This window comes from Sebastes umbrosus, chromosome 7, assembly GCF_015220745.1.
Source record: "Sebastes umbrosus isolate fSebUmb1 chromosome 7, fSebUmb1.pri, whole genome shotgun sequence".
Classification (NCBI taxonomy): domain Eukaryota; kingdom Metazoa; phylum Chordata; class Actinopteri; order Perciformes; family Sebastidae; genus Sebastes; species Sebastes umbrosus.
This window is the reverse complement of record NC_051275.1, coordinates 30,543,228-30,560,618: the sequence shown is the minus strand read 5'-3', so window position 1 is coordinate 30,560,618 and position 17,391 is coordinate 30,543,228. Positions and strand designations below refer to the sequence as shown.

Genomic DNA, 17,391 nt, shown 5'->3' with positions numbered 1-17,391 from the left:
AATTTCGATTCAGGACTGTAATGGAGTAATTTTTCATTGTGTTACTTAAGCAAAAATATTTAAATAATTCTTCCAAACCTAGATATTAACTATATTAACTTATAAGTTAGATAAATAATAAAAAACATTATATATATAATTATTATTTTTGTTATTATTATTTATCTAACTTACGTGGAAGAAGTATTTAAATAGTTCTGCTTCAATATATATAATAAATAAATATGTATATATATATGATAAATAAATATGTATATATATATAATAAATACAAAATGTTAGATTTTACCATTGCAGATAAAAAATGTAAAATAAGCACAAAATATTAAGCACAATTACGTCACTACATACTCACTGGTCTATTAGATCATCTTAATTATTAGTGTTAAAAAATACAATAAAGTATATATCACTCTCCTCTGCGGACTAATTCAGAAATAAATATGGCTATTTTATCCCCTTTGTCTCTGTATGAATTATTATCGTAACATGGTGCAATGGAAACTAATTGATTTGACAAATGTGTGTCAGTGAATGGCCTCCACGCAGAGCATGTGATGCAACTAATTTATTTCTCATCAAGCCAGATTTCTGACTTTGAATTTCATCCCCCGGTAATGGATTGGACACGGAGATTCAGTGTCGCCTTTAAAGAAAGAGGCCGAGGTATGCATCATGCCTCTCTCTGTTTTCCATTTGCCCTCTCTGTTTTTTCTTTCTCTTGGCTGTAATATCCAATTTCAATAAGATCACTGACACTCCCAAATCGTCACGTTCGTCCGCGAAAAGACTGATGGTTTCCCTAGGAGTAAGTCACAAAACAAACATTACTATTATATTACTCATATAATAGCACCCTTTATTCTGATACTCTGCTGAAAACATTTGAAGTCCACGTGTTAACTTAACAGAGGTCTATTTGTTTATTTGCCTGAAGCCCTCAATAACCCATTATTGAACTCTTTTCATGATAATTAGCAGCTTATCTGTTTTTATTACAAATGTAAAAACCTGAAAACAAACTCACATTTCCCCTCTTCATCATGATAATAATCTTCTGCCTGGAGATAATGACATCCTCCTTAGCAGGTGAAAGACCCCCCTGTTATTGCTGCTTATTTTAAACCCAGCAGTCCACCCATTGTTCAGCCACGTTTCTGACAGCAAAGTCAACATCTGAAGTGCGTTGCAACTTAAAAAGAGGCGAATGTTAATTGAAACCTACTTATCCTGTGGGATACCTCTTCTCTGCGTAAATTAAGGTGAATGACACAGACTCCCCCAGTCGGACCCCTGTTATTGCTCCGTATAGGTGAGACATGAAAGGGCTGATCAGGTGCTGGGAGGCTTTTCAGCTTTAGTTTGCAGGAGTCACTTAAAGGTTGCAGGGATTTCCTTGCAGGCGTTGAACAGAGGCAGAAAACATTTTTTCCAACTTCTCTCTCTTCCACGGAATATTTTTTTAGGCTATTTGATCATAAATAGATATTCGTCAATTTGCTTTATTGGATACTTGATTGCTTTTCTGTCTCAACCACACTCTACTCTGTTTTTGCGCCTGTAATAATCTTGCACATGTGGAAATTTGCAAATCGGTTTACTACCTCATTTAATTTTCATTTTAAAGTAAAAATTGTGCACACTTTGTTAATGTATGTTACTGGTATACGATGTCTTGCTTAATGGGTGTTTGTATTTTTTAAGTTAATTGTAGTAGTCTGGTATATTTATAGTGTATTCTAATATATTCTTTATGTGTTTACTATAGATATGTCATAATCTTCGTTCTATGGACATTTTGCAATTTGTTGTTCCCAAAGTACAGACTGAATTCAGAAAGAAAGCTTTTATGTTTTCAGCACCTATGGAATAATGTACAATCTGATCTTCAACTTCAAAACTTATTTACCTTGAATGAGTTTAAGGCTCTGGTGAATCGCTGCAGTCCAGGTTATCTGTGTGCAAGTGTTTTGTATGAGCAAGTTTTATAATGTTGTTAATTTATGTGTTGTCTGTTACTTTCACTATAACTGTCTTGCTGCTATCTTGGCCAGGTCTCCCTTGTAAAAGAGATTTTTGATCTCAATGGGACTAACCTGGTTAAATAAAGGACAATAAATATGTATCTCTAGTGTTGGTATATTTACTGTGTATTCACAGTTCCTGTATTGCCTGGATAATAACACAAGAATTTCCCAATTTGGGATCAATTAAGTACATCTATCTACCTATCTTTCTATCTACCTACATACCTACCTACCTTCCTTCCTACCTATCTACCTATCTACCGTATACCTCCACCTGTTCGACGTGAGGTCGACCCAGCTGCTGCTCTGCCATGTGTCTGAAATCAATAAATATATTGATTACATTTGAATTAATCCAAAAATCTTCTGTTCTTGCATCGGTGCACTTCGTTGATAAAAAAGTAAGGACGGAGTCTCCTTTCTTCTGTGGATGGACGGTGAAGTAAAACGAGCTTTTGTGTGATTTCAGAGCTCAGGAGCAGAACCTCTGCTCCAGTGATTGATTACTAAAGGATGCTTTGACCCTCAGAGAGAGAGAGAGGGTCCATGAACTTTAACAGAAACAACTCCTCGCTCTTCCATTGTGGATAGTATTGATTATGAGACATTTAGGGATGGAAATCCACCCTCTCCTCTATAGTAACACAGAGCTAGACTGTCTTTACAGCCGCCCTGGCGTCGTCTCCAGCTGTGGCGCTGCACGTCCCCCTTCAGTCTGTCCTCGGCTGGCTGCATGGTGCTCAGTCTGAAAACACCCACAATAAATTCCTCGAGGTGCACACACTTTAGCACCATTTGTGTCATATATGAGGCCATGGGGTGGAAACAAATTAGGGGTCGTGTGCGATGGCAGTTTGCACATGATTTTACGCACAGATTTGTGACAAGATTATCAACAGATATGAGGAATCTCAGTGATTTGTTTTCCTTTACCAATTATAGGTAAAGATCTGCAAAAGCAAAAGTCACATGTTTGGGTTTTACCTCATTATGCTACAGCTGAATAAGCCAAACCAGGTCCGGTTTTGGTTTTATAATTACATTTTAGAGCTGAGATGAAGCACAATCCTGATGGACTGTGTGCATAACGGTATGTACAATGATGTGAAATAAATTTACAAAATATTGAAACATTGAATTTGTTCGAGAAAACGTCAATGAAGTAAAATATAATGCAACTAAATAATCCTAATGCAATATAGCAGCCTAGCAATAATTATATTATTGTAAATGTTCAGTTTTTTTTTTCTTATGATTGTTTGTTTTTTATATTTTTTTGAGGCTGTTCTTAGTGCTGGTGTATGAAGGTGTTTTCTAATATTTTGTCCACCTCATTGACATAAAGAAGCAATTTTTCACAAGCAAAAGTTATAGAAATGTATTTATTGTCAGTTGTATTGGATTACATTACACTGTTGGGTTTCTGCAACAGTCTCTAGTAAACTTGCCAGTGTATTAATCCTATTTATCCTTTATTAATATTAATCCTTTATTATTCGTATTTTATTTGTATTTTTAGGGGAAAGGTGATTCATCAACAGTAAAACTCACATCAGGACCAGTTTGTAGGTCTGACAAAAATGGTTTGATGGCTTACTTATAATCAGTGGTGAAATGTTACTAATTACAAATAATTCATTACTCAAATACTGGACTTGAGTAAAAATTGGAGGTATTTTCATTCATGCAACTTTATACTTCTACTCCCCTATACTGCATATCAGAGGCAAATATCGTAGTTTTTACTTAATTTGTCTGACAGCTTTAGTTACTTTACTGATAAAACTGAAGGATGAATGAAGTGTTCTTTTATGGGTTGAGAAAAATCTCCTACTTCTTAAGCTAAATAAACTATTTAAAAAGTCTCTTGGATCAGCTGGAAAAATGCACAGCCACAAAGCTGAAAACAGGGCTGTTTTTCTGACACCATGAAAAGTTGACTTTTTAGAGAGACTTGGTAGAATATGATGCATTGCTGTAGATTACACTACCCAACAGTATATATATATATATATTAGGGCTGTCCTCGACCAAATAAATAGTTTTAGTCGACTAATTGATTAGTTGATCTGTAAAACTGAATTTCTCCACAAGGAATCATACAAAAGCACCACTTTAAATCTTGTTTACCAGAGATATGCTCATACGTTTCTTACAAATAAGTAATTCAGCATGAAAAAAACATAAAAAACGACTAATCGACAAAAGAATATATGAATTAAAAACATCTACAGCAGTAAAATGCAACATACACATTAATGCAGCAGTAATATTGATCCAGAAACATCATATAATAAACAGTAAAACACTGACAGGGAACATTTTAATGCAAAATGAATACTTTCACTTTTCATACTTTTTGCATGTTTTGCATGCAGGACTTTTACTTGTAGTGGAGTATTTTCACTGTGTTGTATTAGTACTTGTTGTACCTCAGAAAAAGATGTGAATACTTGTTCCACTACTGCTAATAATTAACCACATTAACCAAATAATTATACCTCGTCAGTCATCATGTGTTGCTCCTCTTTCCTCCCAGTAGTTCACTGAACATAAAAGCAGATTTAGAGACATTTCGGAGGTTATTATAGCACATACAGTGACTCTGCTGTAGCTCTTGGTGTTGTGAATTGACGCCCCTGTCTGTTCTGTGACAGCCTCTCTGATTGGATGAAAGTTTTCAGCCTCAGCCAATCAGAGCGCTCCCTCTGCGTTCCGGGTGTATCCTCTCGACCAATCACAGCCGGGAGCGCAGACTGGGAGACAGAAGAGCTCCATACTTTTGACGGTCTCCTCTCACTTTGAACCGGTGTCAACAAACAACAACAACAATATTTTTCATGCTTACACCGCCTACACTTACAACAACCCGAATACTGGCGAATAAAACCAAGAAGACCGAGAAACTAACTCTTTTTAACACCCCAAAATACAATTTTCTTCATTTTTTTTTGTCATTTGACTCCTCCAGAGGCTTGTTTGTGGCTGTCCCAGGACGCACTGCAGCTAACCGAGGCTAAAAACCGTCCAGGAAGCTTCCTCACAGGCGAAATCCTGCTGCAAAAGTCGGTGTTGGAGCAGCAGCTGCAGCCTCCCCGTTAGGAGGAGGTATTTACTGGGGTGTTGGAGGTATGACTGCGTTGGCTGGGTCAATACCCAGGATGATGCGACCCCATCTGGCTCAGAACTACCCCCGCAGTGGATTCCCACTGGAAGGTAACGTAAAGCATCACATTGCCAAAAGGAGAAGGGTATACAGCCAGCTGGATGTTGATGGAAGATATGTTACTAGTTAGTCAAAAGTCACTTTTAGGCTACTTTTATGTAGCCATTTAGATAGATAGATAGATAGATAGATAGATGGATAGATAGATAGATAGATAGATAGATAGATAGATAGTAACTCTATTGATCACGAGGGAAATTCAAGTTTCCAGTATCACAGTTCCATAGTGCAAAACATGTTAGTAAAAAGGCAGTAAAAAAGTTAGTAATGCAATTTAATCCAGTCTTGTACCAAACCTCAGCTTAAAAACACACTCTTTGTACAGTTATAGGTCCTAAAAGTTTTTTAGCACTGGACTACATCTTACTTGACTATTCATTATTTCTTTATCCCCACCTTGGTTGCTTATTTTACTGTTTTTTAACCTCACATTTTTTGTGTAATTTTAGCAACTTTTAACAAACTTGTTTGCAGGTTATAGATAGATAGATAGTAACTTTATTGAGGGAAATTCAAGTTTCCAGCATCACAGTTCCATAGTGCAAACATGTTAGTAAAAAGGCAGTAAAAAAGTTAGTAGTGCAAAGTACAAAAAAATAAACCAAATATACGTGTTCCTTTATGAGTTGAGAAAATACCCCTATTTGTTAACCTAAATAAACTATTTAAAAAGCCTCTTGGATCAGCTGAAAAAAATGCATCATCACAAAGCTGAAAACAGGGCTGTTTTTCTGTCACTATGAAAAGTTGACTTTTCAGAGATACGTGGTAGAATATGATGCATTGCTGTAGATTACACTATGAATTAAAAACATCTACAGCAGTAAAATGCAACATATACATTAATGCAGCAGTATTGATCCAGAAACATCATATAGATAGATAGATAGATAGTAACTTTATTGATCCCGAGGGAAATTCAAGTTTCCAGCATCACAGTTCCATAGTGCAAAACATGTTAGTAAAAAGGCAGTAAAAAAGTTAGTAGCAAAAAGTACAAAAAAATATACCAGATATAAAAATACAAGGAGAGGAAGAAAACTGTTAAAACTGAATATAGTGCAGGGTAACAGCTGTGATACACGACTATTAAGAAAAAGCGAATATAGTGCAGAAGAGACTGTTAAAATGAGTATTTAATCAGTTTAAAAACACAAACTTTGTACAGTTATAGGTCCTAAAAGTTGTATAGCACTGGACTACATCTTACTTGACTATTCATTATTTTTATCCCCCATCTTGGTAGCTTATTTTACTGTTTTTTTCCTCACATTGTTGTAATTTTAGCAACTTTTAGCAAACTTGTTTGCAAACTATTTGACATAATTGGGCTGTTAATATTATATTATGTATTTTCTTAAATAATGCAAGTGTTTTAATGAGATATGCGTACTTTTATAGCTGTATATGAGTTATTGTGCAAAAATAGTTATTGTTTTTGGAGCAGTTAAATAAAACTGCTGCTTCTTTCTATAATCTCTTGTTATTGGTGTATTGAGTTACATTTGGGATCAATTAAAACTTCTCTATAACATTACGCACTGACTTGATCACTTTGGCGACTCTCATATTTTGATTAAATGTACCAAACCTCATCTTAAACACACACACACTTTGTACAGTTGTACGTCCTAAAAGTTTTACAGCACTGGACTACATCTTACTTGAATATGCTTTTTTTTTATCCCCCACCTGGGTAGCTTATTTTACTGTTTTTTTCTTCGCAATTGTTGGTGTAATTTTAGCAACTTTTTGCAAACTTGTTTGCAGTCTATTTGACATAATTGGGCTATTAATATTATATTTTGCATTTTTATGAATAATGCAAGTGTTTTAATGGGATATGCCTACTTTTATAACTGTTTATGAGTTATTGCGTAAAAATAGTTGCTTGTTTGCAGGCTAAATAATTAGGCTTTTCACATTATATTTTGTATTTTCACAAATAATTCAAGTGTTTTAGTGGGATAAACGTACTTTTATAAGTTATTGCGTAAAGATATGTATTGTTTTTGGAGCAGTTAAATGCAAGTGCTGCTTCTTTCTATAATATCTTGTTATTGGTGTATTGAGTTACATTTGGGATCAATTAAAACTTGCATGCACTGACTGGATCACTTTGGTGACTCTTATCATGTTTTGGTTGAATGTAGTGTCTACTCCGCTGGGTCAAGGCCGTGTGAACCAGCTCGGAGGAGTTTTCATAAACGGCAGACCTTTGCCCAACCACATCCGACATAAGATCGTGGAGATGGCCCACCACGGCATCAGGCCGTGCGTCATCTCCAGACAGCTCCGGGTCTCTCACGGCTGCGTGTCCAAAATCCTGTGCCGGTACCAGGAGACGGGCTCCATCAGACCAGGGGCCATCGGCGGCAGCAAACCCAAGGTATATAGACCAGAGAAAACACATCATATATTATATACATGTTTTTTTTTATATATACATTCATGTTGATTGTTGAATTCTTAACAAAAATATGAACTTTTTTTCATTTTTATTGAATTTCTATGTTATAAAGGTATTGTATGCATTGTGCCCTAAGGGCCACAACAAAGTGAATAAACACTGCGACTTTTCTGACCTTTTGAAGCAGGGAACAACGCCGGACGTAGACAAGAGAATAGAAGAATACAAGCGGGAAAACCCGGGTATGTTTAGCTGGGAGATTCGGGATAAATTACTGAAGGATGGGATATGTGACCGCAACAACGTTCCTTCAGGTAAAAAAGGGCAGACATGAATTAATTAATTATATTTTATTATTATTATTATTATTATTATTATTATTATTATTATTATTATTATCATCATCATTATTATTATTATTATTATCATCATCATCATCATCATCATCATCATTATCATTATTATTATTATTATTATTATTATTATTATTATCATCATCATTATTATTATTATTATCATCATCATCATCATCATCATCATTATCATTATTATTATTATTATTATTATTATTATTATCATCATCATTATTATTATTATTATTATTATCATCATCATCATCATCATCATCATCATCATTATCATTATTATTATTATTATTATTATTATTATTATCATTATATTTACATTTTTTGACGTGTACTTTTACATTCTATATTTTCTTATTTCTTTATATTCTATACATTTTAACTTCTTCCACAACAGGTTATCATATAGCTTATTTTAAATGTTTGTTTTTTTAAATAATAATAATAAAAAAATAAGTAAAGAAAAAAAACGTTTCCCCTTTCACAAATCTACCGTTTCTTTCAGAGTTTTGTTTTTTAGAGACAACTTTATTATTTATTTATTTATTTGTTTGTTTCAGATCAATGGCCTATATATTTTGTCATATTTTAATGTAATGTCACTTATTTTAAGTTGTGAGTGTCATTGTTTATTATTATTATTACTTATACCATATTTCTCTGTTTGTAATTTCTACTTTTTTGAACGAACTTTTTGTCAGTGAGCTCCATCAGTCGCACCATGCGGAGTAAGTTCGGAGGCAAAGGCGATGAAGAGGAGGATGAAGAGGAAATCGAGAGGAAAGAGTTGGAGGAGAACGACCGGAGGGCCAAACACAGCATCGAGGGCATCTTAGGAGACAGATGTGAGTAAACTATATACTCTTATTATATTGTGGGAGAGAATAGTTGGCTGTTAACTTTATAGCTTCATATCAGTGACACACACGTTAGAGCGCATGTTTGATCAGATACCATCTTACTGAGTCCATATGTGAGGAAGTGTGTTATAATTTGTATTTACATAATTGCTAAGCTGTCTGTTTGGGATGTGCTTTGGGAAATATTATAAGAAAGTGAAAACTTAAAGGTCCCATATTATGAAAAAGTGAGATTTTCATGTTTTTTTTAATTATAAAGCAGGCTTAAGTCCTATATAAATACTGTGAAAGTAACGAAACACTCAATCCACATGGAAATACACACAGCCCGTATTCAGAAACTCTGCATTTGAAACAAGCTGCAAGGATTTCTGCCCATTCGTGACGTCACGAATATACAATATTTAGACCCTTGACACAATTTTAAACATAAACATTCTAAATGTGTCACAGTTTATTCCTGGTTGCAGTGTATGTGAATGGCATCAGCTGACAGGAAGTAAACATGGACCCAAGCTGTTGCCTAGCAACGGAATTCTGTTGCAATTCCGTCAAAATGCACTAAAACGGAGCGTTTCAGTCAGAGGGTGAATACAGGCATATTCAGGCTGACAGTATGAGGAAAATAAAGTTTTTTTTTTAACATTACAGCACGTAAACATGTTCTAGTAGAAACACAAAATACAAGTATGAACCTGAAAATGAGCACGATATGGGACCTTTAAGAGACTATTTATCCAGCTGTATTAAATTATAGAGGAATACATGTCCCATTTTGCAGGGAAACCTATTCAAGGAAACACTTCAGCACCTCCAACCTGTTGATTGCTTCTTAGCAGCTTTAAAGGAGAAAGGTTTATTTAGTCGTGTAACTGGCTTCTCTGTGGAGTTTGAGCATGCTGTAAAGTTGTTGGATTGGGGGTGGAGAGTGTGTGTCCTCCTTTTGTTAGGAATTCTTTATCGACCATATCTTTGCTGCTAATGCTTTTCCCATGAGGCCATATCCAGTAAATCAAACAGCAGGTGACGGTTCAGTGCTTTAAACGCAGAATAGCCATGTTACAGTAAAGTCTGCATATTAGGATGCACATATTTAAAAAAAACAAAAAACGATTTACAAAGAGAGAAGCCGTCCAACATTATAAATCCATCCACTATATTTATTGCCTTTAATAAATTATGGAAACACTTTTCTCTTGGCCCATTGTTTGGCAGGCTGTGTGCTTATAGTTTGGCTATTATTTTATGCAGCAAATCAATTTTTATTAGTGTTTCAGAAGACAGTGTCCACTGTAAAAAGTGAGCACCTGCACAAGCTCACAAAACAAAAAACACATTTTTATTTAAAAAGTGAAATCAGATGACTTAGATAACTTTTTTTTCAATGCAATTTAAAGTTTTAGTTCCTTTTCCAGTGGATTTAAACGATAAATTAAGTTTTTAAAAGGGATATTTCGAAACAAGTGGAATCAAAAAGTTTATTCTTTTTTAAGAAAAAATCCCCCTTCTGCTAACAAAGACTCTTTTAAAGAACTGTATAAAGTGGTTGGATATATGTGTTGCAAGCCAAGAAATAAAACATATTTCCATCATTGCAGTTCCACAGACAGAAGCCTAATTGGAGATTTGAGAGCGGTTTGCTCTTTTAGGTCTATTTAGCCCATTTTCAGTGTCATTACTTTACTTTTTGCCTACGTCATTAGAGTGGAAATTCGTCACGCTTTAATTTGGCACTTCCCAAATTACTAACCTCCATAATGGATCCATCTTCTCCTCGTCTTGCTGGTGAGTTTGTGTCCTTTGTAGAAACCAAACTGTACCAATAATGTGCTCATCATCCTTAAAGGGATGAAATCAATTAAAGATATTTTTCTTTTCACTTTGGAAAAGTTAATTATAGGCTACTTTTTAGTGTGTGGCAGTGTAATTTGAAATGTGGCAGGGTTATTCCTGTGGAAAACACTAGAGGTGATAATAGTTGTGATAATTCCCCCTCAGTGTAACTTTAGAGCTGCGTAAAGTTTATAAATGCCGACTAAATATTTCATAGGCCTATTTTAACAATATAATTTAGTCACTTAAAGGTCCCATATCGTGCTCATTTTCAGGTTCATACTTGTATTTTGTGTTTCTACTAGAACATGTTTACATGCTTTAATGTTAAAAAAACGTTTATTTTCCTCATACTGTCTGCCTGAATATACCTGTATTTACCCTTTGTCTGAAACGCTCAGTTTTAGTGCATTTCAACGGAATTGAATTGCCTGGCAACAGTTTGGGTCCATGTTTACTTCCTGTCAGCTGATGTTATTTACATACACTGCAACCAGGAATAAACTGGGACACATTTAGAATGTTTACGTTTAAAACCGTATAATGGTCTAAATATTGTATATTTGTGACATCACAAATGGACAGAAAGCCCATAACGGCTTGTTTCAAACGCACAATTTCTGAATACGGGCTGTGTGCATTTCTCTGTGTATTGAGCGCTTCGATACTTTCACAGTATTTTTATATCACTTAAACCTGTTTTATAATATAAGACCTGAAAATCTCACTTTTTACAATATGGGACCTTTAATAACAGTCTATAATTGTTGCCATCGGTTTCTGATTAATGTTGATTGGCTAAAGTGTAAGCATTAAAGTTAAATATTGCTCCATAGCGCTTTTAGTGGTTAAAAAACACACCATTGAGTAAGTTAGGCTACCTTTAAAAAGTGTATTCATAAAACAAACTGATTCCAAACAGCCAGGACCAACAACGTGTGGCACTTTAAATTGTTACGCCTGTTTTGACTAGTTGAAGATGCAGGTTATTATTATTTTTTTTTAGGTTTTTATATTATTATAGACCTGAAAATCTACCTTTTTACAATATGGGACCTTTAATCTGTCACAGTCTACCTCGAGCACCAGAGACTAAACGGCCATCCAAAATGACTTGTTCAAATCATCACTTTTTAAAACGTTTTACGCATGACGTGCATGTGGACGTCATGCGTAAAACGTCCAAATGTCCACATGCAGCAGCATGTCCACATGCATCCTCCATTTCCCTGCAGCACCTTCTCCGTCCGCGCATCAGTGAAACATGGGAGGAGAGATAAAGGACTCTAGGTCTCTGAAGAGACAAAATGTCCCCCAGATGAGTTGATCAAACATTTGTTCAACGGTTTCCAAGTCCTCACAAAGACACGCCTCGCGCGCACAACGGGACGCTCGAGGATGAACTTGGGAGACAAAAGCGCGAGAGTCTATTTGGGGCTCACGCTTGGGCTGCGCGCGGACAAAAGGCCAGCTTGGAAACAGCTTTGGCCACTGCTTAAAGAAGAAGAAGAAGAAGAAGAAGGCAACCTGTTTATAATTCAGTCAGAGGAAAAAAAGCTTCAGCAGAGAAAAGCCCCGACAAAACACACTGTGAAGCCGCAATGAAGGATGAATTATTCAGGGAGCGTTCAGCGAGGGGAAAATGGCCGTTTTCACCTACAAAATGTTTCCTATTGGGGTCGGCTAAAGAAGCCCACTGCCATTCACGATGACAATTGAGGCCTCTGAAATCCACTCACGTTTTGAGCCAAGGATGCGTGCTCGCACCCAAAACCTGCGCACAAGCAGATAGACACGTGCGCGCACACGAATAAGCATTGAAGTTGATATAAGATGTGGCATTTTAGATGTTGATAAAGGCACCCAGTGCAAGAGAAAAACAGACAAGTTAGTAAGACACAGTTTATAGGTCGCAAATACAAGCTATAATTTAGATTTATTGCAGGATCTTTATATTAAAAGTGAATAAATAATAATAATAATAATAATAATAATAAATACAAAATATCTTGTGTTAATATATATTATCAGCAAATGAAATAACACAAAACTACTGAGTTGTGGACAAAACAATAGATTTCATTGCAGGATCTTTATATTAAAAAGTTGCATACTTTTTGTGGAGTTTATTATTTATTTTTTTCAGTAAACTTTGAATAACTTTCTGTTGCATTTGTAATGTCAGAGCTTTAGAACAGAAAAAAAGCAACATTGTCCGATTCTGCAACTTTTGATGAATCCTAATTGTTGTGTTTGTCATAATATTCAGACTGTAATTGGCCACCAAAAACCAAGTGGCCCTCCTCTGCCTTGAAGGGTGATGTCTAATAATACAGCCTGTAACTCATGATCTATTATTGATTCTTTGATGAATCCAGGGCCATGCCCTCGCGAACATTAATAATGTCTTCTAAATGATGTCGATATTGTGCTATGTCACATTTAATGACGGAGGGAGTGTATTAAAGAGTGGTTTTGGTGAATGGGGACCAATGTTCTCCCCGGAGAGCCCCGGTCTGGCCCGGAGCGCAGCTCCACAATGGGGGCCCCGGCCACCCGTCCACAACTCCCAAAACTCACCCCCCTCCTCCACTTGCTCTCCAAATCTCTTCAAGCAGATTAAATCGACTCTTTTATTTCATCTCACTTTCATCTGGAGAGCAACACCGCCCCTCTCCCTCTGTTTCCTACTCCGTCTCTCTGGTTCTCTCTCTCAGCCTGCGGCGCGCAGCAAGTCTCATATCTGATCTCCATCCTCCGGAGCGCACCGAGGAGACTCACTCCAGCTCCACAAAGTTTCATATTAATTAAGTTCTTTATTAACCTTTTGCGGTTTTATTCTAAATATATGCAGTTGCAATTTCAACATGATTGCAGAAACTACACTGTAAACAATTGCTGTTAATTTAAAACTTAATTAGAAACTTTGTGGAGCCAATTACAGTCTGAATATTATGACAAACACAACAATTAGGATTCATCAAAAGCTGCAGAATGGGACAATGTTGCCTTTTTCTGTTCTAAAGCTCTGACATTACAAATGCAACAGAAAGTTATTCAAAGTTTACTGAAAAAAAAAAAAATAAACCCCACAAAAAGTATGCAGCTTTTTTTTATATAAAGATCCAGCAATAAATCTAAATTATATCTTGTATTGGCGACCTAAACTGTTTCTTACTAACTTGTCTGTTTTATTCTTCCTCTCAAATATGTGTGGGTGCCTTTATCAACATGTAAAATGGCACATCTTATCCTCCCGAGACCCAGCCCATTGACATGTGTCCTCTGTAGTGGACATTTTGTCCACATGCATATCCTCTTACTCTTTTGACCTACTCTATCAACCCCTGGTGTATTATTGTAAAGAGGACATCCTAGGCTTTCCAGTGATATGGCATGCGTTCTTTTTTAATCAATTTGAATGTATTCTTGGTTTAATATTACTCTACAGCCATAATCTGTTCATTTTTTTCAGTCTTTTCACACTGAAATAGTCCTGTAGTCCACTATACAGTGGACAATAAAAATAAAGTTTAACAAGCCTAAATTGTTAAGATTTTCTTTTAACCCTAATTAGGAAGGAAATCAAAAAAAAAAAAGTAATTGCAAGACACTTTTTTTTAACTCTGTTCCCAGGAGGATATATCAACTTCAGTTGCGATTTCAAAATGTTGATTGCAGAAACTAGACCTGATTAATTCTAATTTAAATATTTTTTTATTTGCTATTTTTGGCCACCACCTTCTATCTTTGTACTTGTGAAGCTCTCTGCTTTGGAGCAACACTTATTTGTTGTAATTTTTCAATAGAAGATGTCTTGAATTAATATATATTATCAGCTAAGGAAATAACACCAAACTACCATACTTTGAGTTGTGGACAAAACAAGAAATTTGAGGACATCATCTTGGGCTTTGGGAAACACTGATCCACATTTTTTCACCATTTTCGGACGTTTTATAGACCAAACAACTAATCGATTAATCGAGAAAATAATCGTAGTTGCAGCCCTAAATGGATTTATTATTTAGGTCTTTTTGTGAGCAAAAATGTTTTGGTTTCAGCTTCTCCATTGTGAGGATTTGGTGCTTTTATCTCTAATATATTTGGATTTTAGACTTGTGATCGGACAAAACAAGACAGATGACGACACTTTGGACTTCATGAAATTTCTATCTGATGAATAACATGCAAATCAAAACTTTTAGCCCTGTTTTTCAAATACCAGTTGGCTACTTTTCTGACTTTCTTGATGGCCTTAGAGCAAAAATATTCACAGTTCTATGGTCAGAAAGAGTTATTTTAAACTCTACTATACACAGCCTGTTGGCCAAATAATAAACATTGAATGATAATAATTAAATTGTAATCTAAAGGCCTATCTTTTGACAAATGAATACAAATTTAAACCACATTTTCTTGCAAATTCCCAAAGTAAAGTTAAAACCAGAAATAAATTCCTCCCTCGCTCCATGTTGTATTAAATATTTATATATCTGGCAGTACCACTGGCCCTCCAGGCCTGTTGCTGAGCTGTACCAAACTCCCAGCATCATAGTAATTAACCCTGGAGACAAAGTTAATGATTAAAACAGTCACGGTGTCCCCGCCTCCTCCCTCCTCCTGCTCCACATTTTCACAGTGTATCTTTTAGAGTCCGTACTTAGTTAGGTGAAATTAGCCAGATAATACAGAGGAGCCTTGTTGAGGGCCGATACATTTCCATTTAGGCTGGCCGTGTGTGCGCACACACAACCACTTGCGTACACACACATACACATTCCACTCTGCAATGCAAACAGTCAAAGGGATAACTTTATTTGGTGAAAGGGGATCCTGGAAAGGGCTAATTGAATAAGCCCAGGATCTTTGAAAAACCCCTACCATGGTGAGCGCAGTCATCATGTCATAATTAGGTTTATTGAGGCGCATTCCTTCAATCTGCCTCCATTCCCCCGGGCTCATTGTATCCAGGGCCCAGGCCAATGGCCGGGGGACAAAAGGGAACCGTGAGCAGACAATACATGAAAGAGCCATAAAGATTTAGCTGGCTTTGTCACAGAAACGGAGTAAGACTTTGTTTGTGTAAATAATGCAAGTGAATGAAGAACTTGGGCTTCTCTGCCACTCGGGGTGAAGGATGGCGTGCTGCAAAATGTAATATGTGGGCAAACCGCTGGATCAGTGCCAGGGCAGAAGAGAGGAGGAGGAGAGGAAAGAGAGGACGGAGGGAAGAGGAGTGATAGGTCGGAGCGAGGGAGCAGAGGTTGAGGCAGATAATGGGCTGAGGGCACAGACGGAGCAGTGTGTTTAGTGTGTTTATGATGGTGTTTGCACTGACTTTTCTATCAGCTTTTGTACTCCAGCTGTTTGCAGTTGTTATCTGAAGAACGTTTAAGTACTTAGACTATAAAGTGTTCATTGAAAATGAGAATATTTGCAAGTAACTTCTTTCATATATTTCCAGTTGCTCATAATTATATGTTTTTGCATAGTCTACTAAATGAATAGTCATAACTGTTTTGCCTTGTTGTCTCACTTACAGTGGCTTTTCAAGCAGTGCTCTGATATACAAAACGAGTCAGCAGAGTTAGCAATCATACAAGAACACACTGTTTTAACTATGTAGAGTATTCAACATGATGATGATAATAGGCAACTATTTTGGTAATGGATTTAGAGTTGCAACGATTGATCAATAATAATAATACGGATAATTCTCTGATTCCAGCTTCTTAAAGGTCTTTCTCAAAATTCTGCTTCTCCATTGTGAGGATTTGGTGCTTTTATCTGTAATATATTTGGGTTTTGGACTGGTGATCGGACAAAACAAGACAGACGGCAACACCTTGGACTTTATAAAATTTAAATTTGCATTTCTTTTTAAATTTTCTACCATTTTATACACCAAACGATTGATCGAATAGTCGAGAAAATAACCAGCTCATTAATTAACAATGAAAATATTCTGTAGTTTTAGCCCTAAAAAGTTGCCAGTTGCAGTTTCTGTCTCATCAAATCTAACAAAGACAGAACCAATAAGCTCTCGATCGGGTCTTATAATAGCTATTGGCTATTACTGGCCTGAGCCAAGTGTCTGGTGAAGAGGGCTCTGTCTGTCCGTTGAAAGAATGAATGTGTCACTCAGTGAGTCCCTGGGCACGAGGGCAAAGGGGGGCACGAGGGCCAAGTGGCGAGCACCAAATCACTCTCCTCTACCCCGGGGCTCTCTCCGTCTCTCCGTCCCTCTCTCCTCATCCTGCTCTCCTCCCTCTCTCGTGGGTTTTTTCTAATAAGCCCATGCATGATGACTATTCAAGCATGAAAACATAGTTATCTGCAAATGAATGGCTGCTCTATGCTTCATTAAAGCCTCTTTTTCCTTTCACACTCTTATTGTGACCCTCTGATATCAATTCAAAGGGCAATTAATGAATGCACACCAACTTTGAAGTCGGGGTGATTTCTGAGAGGGAGGGGGCTTGTGCGTGTGTGTGTATGTGCATGTGTGTGTAGGGGGGGAAGGGGTATTTGGGGTATTCCCCCTTCAAGACCCGCTGTAGCGCCCCAGCCTTCACCCGTGATGGACTAGCCACATTGAGCTGAGAGTGAGCGAGCCCCAAAGACGGTTTGAAGGGAGTGAAAGAGTGAAAAGGCCCAGCGAAGGTCA

At 36.5% G+C, this 17,391-nt stretch overlaps 1 protein-coding gene across 7 annotated transcripts in view; it reads left to right on the top strand.

Annotated features, from left to right (window-relative positions):
* The first annotated feature begins 4,828 nt into the window (after positions 1 to 4,828).
* Positions 4,829 to 17,391, top strand: part of pax3b (paired box 3b) — a 36,830-nt gene continuing 24,267 nt past the window's right edge. For 4 of the 7 annotated variants that reach the window (XM_037776286.1, XM_037776288.1, XM_037776290.1 and 1 more), the window contains exons 1-4: positions 4,829 to 5,243; positions 7,407 to 7,642; positions 7,848 to 7,977; positions 8,730 to 8,873. In XM_037776286.1, the coding sequence (XP_037632214.1) occupies positions 5,159 to 5,243; positions 7,407 to 7,642; positions 7,848 to 7,977; positions 8,730 to 8,873 (595 nt within the window). In that variant the 5' untranslated portion in view covers positions 4,829 to 5,158. The remainder of the gene's footprint in view (positions 5,244 to 7,406; positions 7,643 to 7,847; positions 7,978 to 8,729; positions 8,874 to 17,391) is intronic. The other 3 variants (XM_037776289.1, XM_037776293.1, XM_037776287.1) reach the window with 2 other exon arrangements.